A 9,693-nucleotide genomic window follows, 5' to 3' on the forward strand; every position below is an offset into this window, starting at 1 on the left:
GAGAGAGCTCTGGGTGGAGATTCCAGTTCCAGCTTTGTTCTGGCCTAGAGCCAACCTCTATGGCATTTGGGAAGTGAATTAGTGCATAGGCTCTCTATTTGCGCCCTTCTCTCTCATTCTGTCAATAATGCAATAGATTATTAACTTCATTTACTATATTTTTCAAGTTTCCTAACAGCCCAGTGATACTTAGTGGTGCACTGGGAGTATGTCAGCATTTCTCTCAAAAGCAGACGCTGAGGGACAAAGTCACAAAGACCTTATTTGCAGAAGGTCCTACCAAGCAGTGCTTTGCAGCCTGAAGAAGGAAGAAATTGTCTACTCACAAGGAAAGATCTCAACGCCCTTTGAGGAGGATTTCATACATTGTTAATTACTCATGCTGTTAGCAGAGTGAAAGAAAACCCCCTTCAAGGTAGCATTGTGGCTCTGTAAGTTAAGCCACTACCTACAATGCCAGCATCCCATGTAGGGGCTCAGCTCAAGCCTCAGTTGCTCTACTTCCAAATCGCTGTTAATGTGCCTGGGAAAGTAGCAGAAACTGACCCAAGTTCTTGGACTCCCTCTTCCCACATGGGAGTTTCTGGCTTCAGTAAAGATTTTCTCTCCCCAACTCTGCTGTTTCTGCCAGCATCCCCTGTGGATGCTGGGACCCTGCACCTGCGTGGAGAACAGGAAGAGGTTCTAGGCTCCTCGCTTCAGATCAACTCAGCTCCAGCTGTTGTGGCCCCTTGGGAAGTAAATCAACAGATAGAAGAGCCTCCTCTCCGTATATCTGACTGTCCAACAAAAATATTTTTTAAAAAATTAAAATTAAAATCAGTGAGAGTGGGGTTAAATGTTTAAAGCACTTCATGTATCTTTAAGATGGCCCACTACACAGTTTTGGCAACTGGTTTATATATTGGGAATGTTTTACCAATATTAACTAGGAATGTATACTGGTGTTTCAATAAATTTCACAAATGAGATAAACCATGTAAGAAAGCCATCCGTGGGGGAGAGGACTAAGGTTCATATTTATTTCATTTGTATTGACACTCAAGATTTGGGCAAAAATCTGATTCTGGACTTCATTTGTGACTTTAGAATAAATTTTTCTCAGCAGTGGAAAGAACTGTATTCTTTGATTTTTGGAATAAGTTCAATTTAAATACCCCTACCTAGTAAAACACAGCATTTTTTTTTCATGGTCCCTAATTTGCTGCATTCACCTTATTTCATTTTATTACATTGAACAGAAAATCTAATACTAAAACAGCCAACTGTAGCCACTACTAGTCAATGTCTTTCTCCTGCAGGCAGCACTGAAATCAAATTATTTTTTAGTGATTCTGATCAATTAGGAAAACACCTTCAACGTTACCTTCTACAAAGCTCATCGAGTATTCCCAATGGAAAATGTTTCATGAATTCAAAGTGCCACTATGTCTACTGCTTAAAAAAATGTGATTATAACCTACCTTGAAACTCTGATAGGGCCCATTCCAAAAGTGCTTTTCAGAATACACACAAACTGCCTGGCATCTCTTATTGAAGTATACTGCTTATTTTCAGCCAAGCACCAGTAATGGTGGCCAGAAGGAGTAAGCCAGCCACTGTCTATTTTGTAAACGAAGTTTCAGTGCAAGACAGCCAAGACTTCACTTACGTAAGCATATTACCTATGACTGTTTTCTACTTTTTGTTTTGTTGTAACAGTAGTTAAACAGTTTTGACAAGGACCAAAGGCCGGCCTTCAAAGCATAAAATACTATCTGGAGCTATACAGAAAACGCTGCCAACTTCTATTTTAAGCACTCTGATTTAAACACCAACCTAAGTATTGGTTGAACTAAAACGATGTATTTTTCAATTTTCTGACCACAAAGCAAAGCACCTTGGCCTATGCGAGTTGATTTCTCACATGTAGTATTATCTACTTAAAAGACAAACTGTGGGGCCCAGCGGCATGGCCTAGTGGCTAAAGTCCTCACCTTCAACGCACCGGGATCCCATATGGGCGCCGGTTCTAATCCCGGCAGCTCCACTTCCCATCCAGCTCCCTGCTTGTGGCCTAGGAAAGCAGTCGAGGACGGCCCAAAGCTTTGGGACCCTGCACCTGCGTGGGAGACCCAGAAGAGGTTCCTGGTCCCGGCATCAGATTGGCGCGTACTGGCCCGTTGCGGCTCACCTGGGGAGTGAAACATTGGATGGAAGATCTTCCTCTCTGTCTCTCCTCCTCTCTGTATATCCGGCTTTCCAATAACAATAAAATCTTCAAAAAAAAAAAAAAGTTTATTTAACTTGAAAGTCACAGTTACACATTGGGGAGATTACTTCCTTCTGCTGGTCCACTCGTACATGGTCAGAAAACCAGAGCTGGGCAAGGCTGATGCCAGGAACCAGGAGCTGTTTCTAGCTCTCCCACGCACGTGGCACAAGCCCAAACCCTTGGGTCATCTTCTGCTACTCCTACCAGGTCATTAGCAAGGAGTGTGACCACAACTAGAGCAACTGGGACATAAACCAGCATCCATATGGGATGCCAACCTCACAAGTGGCAGGTTAACTTGCCTAGCCGTAACTGCTGGCCGCTAAGCTCCGCAACTACTAAAACTTAAGAGCTATGATGGTTTAAAGAAAGACTTATTTTTATTGGAAAGGCAGAGTTGGGGAGAAGACAGAAACATCCTCCCTCCTCCACTGTTCCATTCCCCAAATGGACAAAACAACGAAAGTTGAGTCGATCGGGAGCCAGGAGCCTCTTGCAGGTCTCCTGTGTAGATGCAGGGGCCCAAGAATCTCCTCCTTTGCTGCTTTCACAGGCCACAGGCAGGCAGTTGGATTGGAAGTAGAGCAGCCAGGACAAGAACTGGAATCCATAAGGGATGCCAGTACTTGCAGGTGGATTAGCCTGCAGAGCCACCACGCTGGCCCAGAGTAAAAGCGATAATGTATTGCATCAATTTTTTCAGGTAATGTACTGCTCATAAAAGTCAATAATGCAATCATACTTCTTTTGTATCTCACTTATTGGGCAGCCAGTTTACCAATATCCTCCTCATTAATCCTGTTTCCCAGTCATGCTTAATGCTCATGTTATAACTTTGGGTCCAAAACATTTTCAAAACTTTGGTAGCATTTTTGTTTTTTTAGAACCCCACATTTTACCCAGGCCTCTAAGTGCCAGGGAGCAACTTTCACTAGCATTGGCAAGGAACTGCCAGTGCTGCACAGATAAATAACAGTAGTTCAAAATACAATTTGTACTCCTGTGGTTTTCTTAAAAATAGTAAGAATTTTTCCTTAAAAAAAAAACATACTCTGAACCACTGACTCCTTGCATGCTTTATGACATATGAAATTCCTCTTTTCAATGATTTTCTATAATGTTCAATTATAACTTAAGACAGTACTGCTTTCCAAAAGTTTCCTAGATTACTATTAGACCTCACACATTATTTAATACAAAAATAAAACCAAACTATCAAAACTTATGACTTAGGCCAAAATTTTTTCAAAAACTGGTAGAAACATTTTAATTTACATATGACAACAAATCACAATTACATGCTCGTAAAAATCCTACATCGTCTTCAGAATAGTCAGTTTCTATACAAAGATTTACAGACGGCCAGTCAGGCAGCTCTTCCTCAGTGTGCCACGGAGTTCAGAGGTTCTGCCCGGATGTTGCCCAAGTCGAGCGCAGAATCGGTCTCTTCATCAATTTCCCCAATGACTGCACTACAGATATGGAAGGAAATGAATCACAGTTCAAACAAAACCATTTCTGAAATAAATTGACACCTGCCTCAAGAATCTGATGAATTAAATCAAAGCACTCAGTATTTCATTCATCCAAAACGTAGCCCCCTGGGAGCTGCCGTGAAGCCTCAGGAGGCTAATTCTTGCCAATGGCACTAGCTTCCCATATGGGTGCCAGTAATGTCCTGGCTGATCCATTTCAGCCCTGACCCAGGACAGCAGTGGGGAATGGCCAAAACCCTTGGGACCCTGCACCCTCAGGGGAGACCTAGAGTAAACTCCTGGCCTGGATCAGCTTAGCTCTGCCATACGGAAAGAACACCAGCTTACGGAAGCTCTCTCTCTCTCCCCTACTTTCTCCTCTCTGTAAAACTGCCTTTCAAATAAAAATATATAAACCCAAGGAAGCATGGCAAAAAGAAAATATTTAAGTAAAACAGCAATGTGAACAATATTTTCATGAGTCAGTGAATTAATCTTTTCTCTAACTCATTATTAAAAATTTAAGAATTAATTTGAAGGTAATCTGTTATGGAAACCAATACAAAATGCTATATTTGGATTCAACATTTGAATCATATATCTTAAAACAAAAAGACATATAAATACAATGCAAAAATTCAAAATTTTCAAATCTGGGATTTCAAATTAATTCTAGGAATATATTAAAAACTAAACAAGATAAACTGGTTTCACTTTCATGTGCACAGGCAGCGTTCTTGAATGATCAAAGCAGCGACAGGGCTTCGGTGTCTGTCACATGATTTTTTTATGATCAGCTAGGGTTAATGCCATAGAACCTTTCCTTGATTCAATACTAACATAAAACCTGTAACATTTATTTCAATCAAGCCATGATTTTATTTTTTTAAAGACTTCTCCATTTTTATTGCAAAGTCAGATATACAGAGGAAGAGAGACAGAGAGGAAGATCTTCCGTCTGATGATTCACTCCCCAAGTGACTGCAATGGTCAGTGCTACGCTGATTCAAAGCCAGGAGCCTGGAACCTCTTCCAGGTCTCCCATGTGGGTGCAGGGTCCAAAGGCTTTGGGCCGTCCTCAACTGCTTTCCCAGGCCACAAGCAGGGAGCTGGATGGGAAGGAAGCAGGGCTGTTGGGATTAGAACCGGCGCCCATATGGGATCCTGGCATGTGCAAGGCAAGGACTTTAACCACTACGCTATCGTGCCGGGCCCATGACTTTCTATCTGTATATAATCATATCCAAACCATAGGCTGTCCATAATACATTATTGTATTTAAAAAGTGGGTGATTATTCAATTTAAATTTGTTAGGTAATGACAGTAAATTTGAAAGACAGCATTTGTTATACAGAATTTACTCAATATAAAACTAATTCAACATTCTTCTAGCTTCTCTAACTGCATTAACATTCGCCATCTGACTATTAAGATTAAATAGGGTTACAACACAATGTAATTAATGAATAAATTTAATTAAAAAAAAAAGATTAGATAGGGTTTAAAACCCAGTTCCTCACCACACCCACACAGTTCAAATATTCAACAGCCACACACACTGGGAGCTACTGTATTCAGAACTGCAGAAACTCAACACCTCTACCACTGAAAGTCTTCTGCTCAACACTGCTCTATATGGTCTCACACATTTCCTAAATTGTCACTATTATTTCTGAACTGGCCTATTAGAGCGTCCCAAGTTAACAGAATGAACAGAAGACATTGTAAGTCCATCAGCAATGGCTCCTGCAGAATGTCAAAAAGCAAAGGGACTTCACAGTCTTAGACCTGAGACAGATGCAGGATGGCCCGAGTCCACGGCTGCCGCCCACGCAGAACTGGGACAGGGTCCCTGCCTCCCGGCTCCGGTCTGGCCAACAGCTAGCTGTTGCAGCCATTTGGGAAATAAACCAGCAGATGGGCGCTCGCTCTCTGTCCCTCCCTCACTCTCTTCAAATAAAGGTTTATTTAAGCAAATTCAAGAAAAGGCACATTTACAAAATATGTATATGAATACATGATATTATCTAAATATGAATGATATCCTATCATTTTCCACAAGGTAGTATTAACTTTCACCTCCTGTAAAAGAACATCTTGTATTACTTACACATTGTCGCCTCTCACAATGTACAACCCCAGCACCACCTGCTCTACTCCCTGTGAAGAGCTGAACACTCGTTCATGGCTTTCGTCCAAAATCAAGTTAATGGTCTGGTCAAAGCCTTTCAGTGTTCCCTGCAAAACAACCAGGAAAAACAGAAAATTTTTACTTCACGTGAATGCTTAAATTCAACCTTACCACCATTTAGTCATCAAGTACTTCAACAGTGGTGTCTCTCTTAAATAAAAATCTGCTGTTAAATACTTATTCTTTTGAACGAGGGAGATCTGAAGGAAAACAATATACATATTTAAGTGAGAAATTCACTGTTTAACTACAGCAAAGTAACATGAGGTATGTCACAGTCCAGGGCTAGGTACTCTGCCAGACACGCAGCAGACACTCCATCAACTGGTCTACCATCTGAGATCCTGTAATATCCCTAAAACAATTCCTCAAGATCGCATGGCAGGTCAGTAGCAGAACCAAGATCTGAAATCACAGGAGGGTTGACAGCAGTCAAACCACTGAACTATTCTTTCCTTAACACGTAATTTGTCACATTGTCAAAGACAAGGAAAGTCACACTAACACTGCAAACTTCAATTGGTAGCAACAGTGAACACAACATTACTGCCAATATTCAGAGTCTCCTCTGTTCTTACCTTATTTTCTAAAGGCACAAATACTTGGTTTTGGGCAAAGGAAGACAAAAATTTACACAATTCAGTAACTTAGAAGCTATTCTAGTTTCTGAAAACCAATCTGCTTTGATAAGCCATGTTGGTTAAATATCTCCAGCTAACAATAATCTGCTGCATGTTTCAAAGGGCAAAATTGGTAAAGTCAGAATCAAATAAAGAGAAACCTAGAACTTGGAAGCAAAGCAACGGCGTATTCGCCACAGGAGTTAGAACATGGTAGCTATCACAAATATCCACTCCTAACCTCTATGCGTTCCATTAAGTGAACTATAATACAGAGCCACAGGGACAGACAACATGTTGCCTCCCTCGGCACTCAAGATGCTCATGCCACACCCAGACACCTGCCTCCTGCCAGTGCAGCCGTGAGAGGAAGCACACCACACTTCAGTTCCTCGGGTTCCTGCCGTCCACGTGGAACTGGACCGAGTTGCCCGCTCCTGCTCTGGCCAGCACCGGCTATTGCAGATGAACTAGCAATATGAGCGGCTTCTCTGCCTTTCTTAGGTAAACAAGAAGCAGGCTACTGCCCTTGGTTTGAAATTAAATCCACAATAAATTCCCATTTGGTTCTGCCAGTTGCCATCCATGTAACCATGAGAAAGTAATTTCTTTAAGTTTGTTTCCTAACCTAGAACACACTGACAATTTTTTGGTACAAGGTTATACTGACAAATAATTTGAATATGATACATCTTTTTAAAATGGTAAACCACAGAGCTCTGGCCATCATTGCCAATAACTGTGGAAGGGCCCACTGAGAAAACCATGGAGATAAAAAGGCAAAACAGAACAAAGCTGCACAATGGGAAAAATAGGAAAGATTAGAAAATGAAGTTTAGTGTCCATAAACTTCTTTGAAAGCAATCATAGTATGAATTATTAATTTAAAAAATAATTTGGGCCCGGCATGGTGGTTGAGTGGCTAAAGTCCTCGCCTTGAACACACCGGGACCCCGTATGGTTGCTGGTTCTAATCCCGGCAGCTCCACTTCCCATCCAGCTCCCTGCTCGTGGCCTGGGAAAGCAGTGGCGGACGGCCCAAAGCCTTGGGACCCTGCACCCACATGGGAGACCTGGAAGAGGTTCCTGGCGTCAGACTGGCTCAGCTCCACACATTGTGGTCACTTGGGGAGTGAATTAGTGGACGAAGAACCTTCTCTCTGTCTTCTCTCTGTATACCTGACTTTGCAATAAAAATAAAATAAAGTTTTAAAAAAATAATAATTTAGTCAAAAATCATTGTATAGATTCTTTAGATCAAATTCCAAACACAACCCTCAGTCACAGGAAGGTTCTACCTTTGTAACATAGGGCCGAATAGCAGCTGAGCAGTAAGCACCAAGACAGAGAACACTCATTACAGGGGACTTCAAAAGCTTACAGAAAACTCACAATAGCATCAGAAAAATTATTTATGAGGCAGACAGTGATTCCCTATGTGTTGGTTCACTCCCCAGCAGTCAGCAAGAGCAGGGCTGCAGCGGGTTGGAGCCGGCTGGAGCGGTACCTGGGTCTTCTCCCACGGTAGGAAGGACCCAGAGACTCGCACCAACACCATGCATCCCAGAGTCTGCATCAGCTAACAGGTGCTTGGAGCCAGAGCCAGGAGCGGAGTCAAAGCGAGGTACATCCGAGCGGAATAACCTCAGTGCCCAATGATGTGACTGTCAGAGGGCAAGGGACAGAACAGGGAAGCTAATTAAAAAAAAACACAAATTCAATCACTGCCTCTACAGAATGAGATCAGAGAAGAGGCCGACTCACCACAATCATTCTCCCGTCCGAGGTAATCACGGCCACCGTGCCTGGCCGCTCCGTCAAGGAAAGCGCTCGAGAATGCAAGGCGGGAACCAGAAACAGAACCATGTGAATACTACCGAAAAGATGACCCAACTCAGGTGCAACTATTCACCACGGGCTCTACAGGAAAGCTTAGGGCATTCCTGACTGTCCTTAGCTCGGATAACCACACAATTAAAAGGGATTTAAGTCTCTCCCTGTCACGTGATCATCAGTATACACTAACAAACCTGCCAACATGTTTAGCAAGACATTTTTCCCCCTTTCCAGGATCCTAGTATCTCTAACATTAAAATGGGGCGAGTGGCAAACAAACTAACGTAAACTTAAGGCACATTACATTGTCTCCCAGGGAGCCTATATTCTATACTCTGGAGTTGTAAGCAACTCCACTCAATGCCACAAGGTACCGACGATGTTTGCAACGTTAAAATCATTCAGTGCTGCGTTTCTGGTTCCCAGTTCGGTACAAGGTCATGTTTTTGCACCGGGACCTCCAAATGACAGGTTAATATTTTTTTTTTTAAACCGGACACCCAGAAGGTGAAAGCTGACTGCCCCCTCACTCTAACCCAGCAGCAAACGTTGATTGGTCCTATATCCACCACCTGATCCCCCACAAGCAAAGCCTAAACATCGCGTACACACTGACGCGGCGCCAGCAGGGATGGAGCCCAGGACCACCGCACGGCTTTGCGCGGGACAGAAGGACCAGACGTGAGACCCGCGCGGCCGCCTCCAGCCGCCTCCCCTTCCCCCGGCCCCGCCGAGCCCGCCCAGCCCGGCCCCGGCGGCTCCCGCGCCGACCACGCTCACTGCCCGCCGCCCGAGGATACGGTTGATGTAGTTCTCCAAGGCGGACGTCATGCTGCCCGGCGCGGCCGGAACGGAACCCGCGCCTGGTAGAGGAGGAAGAGCTCACCACCAACCCCGGACGGCGCGCGCTCATTGGCGGGAACAAACATCGCGAGAGTTGGGGCGCCGCCGCCGCCGCCTGTCAGCGCGTGTGCGCAAGCGTCCCCCGCGCGGAACCCACCGGAAGACCTCCGAGTCAAAACGCGCGCGGCTGGCTGACAGGATGGCTGCTGCTTCTAGAAGGCGCGGGCCGAGTGGCCTAAAGCCGGAGAGCCAGGTGTCTAGCCAAGGAAGAGCCTAGGGTTAAAAGTTCCGAAAGAGGAGTTGTGTGAATTCAAGAAGAAGTGTCATAAGGTGTTGTGTTTAGGAGGAAAGGGAAAGAGGGCTGCGTGGGGAAGGGGCCTCCCGCATGGCTGCAGCGCGGGCCGAAAATGTAAAGAGAAACCAGGCGCCCAGGGCCCAGTCACGCACGGGGTAGTGCGACCGTGCCCGGGTTC

At 44.3% G+C, this 9,693-nt stretch overlaps 1 protein-coding gene across 3 annotated transcripts; it reads right to left on the reverse strand.

Moving 5' to 3' along the window:
* Nucleotides 1-2,784: 2,784 nt before the first annotated feature.
* On the reverse strand, nucleotides 2,785-9,249 carry LSM8 (LSM8 homolog, U6 small nuclear RNA associated). 3 transcript variants are annotated; one of them, XM_004592480.3, is made up of 4 exons: nucleotides 9,178-9,223; nucleotides 8,306-8,346; nucleotides 5,841-5,968; nucleotides 2,785-3,726 (listed from the first exon to the last, which is right to left on the reverse strand). In XM_004592480.3, exons 1-4 carry the CDS (start codon nucleotides 9,206-9,208, stop codon nucleotides 3,636-3,638), a joined length of 291 nt encoding a protein of 96 aa, XP_004592537.1. In that variant the 5' UTR covers nucleotides 9,209-9,223; the 3' UTR covers nucleotides 2,785-3,635. The 3 variants fall into 3 exon arrangements, with proteins under 3 accessions (XP_004592537.1, XP_058537342.1, XP_058537343.1); XM_058681359.1 differs by lacking the exon at nucleotides 8,306-8,346 and having other exon boundaries at nucleotides 9,149-9,249; XM_058681360.1 differs by lacking the exon at nucleotides 8,306-8,346 and having other exon boundaries at nucleotides 9,158-9,223.
* Nucleotides 9,250-9,693: the final 444 nt, after the last annotated feature.

This window comes from Ochotona princeps, chromosome 25, assembly GCF_030435755.1.
Source record: "Ochotona princeps isolate mOchPri1 chromosome 25, mOchPri1.hap1, whole genome shotgun sequence".
Classification (NCBI taxonomy): domain Eukaryota; kingdom Metazoa; phylum Chordata; class Mammalia; order Lagomorpha; family Ochotonidae; genus Ochotona; species Ochotona princeps.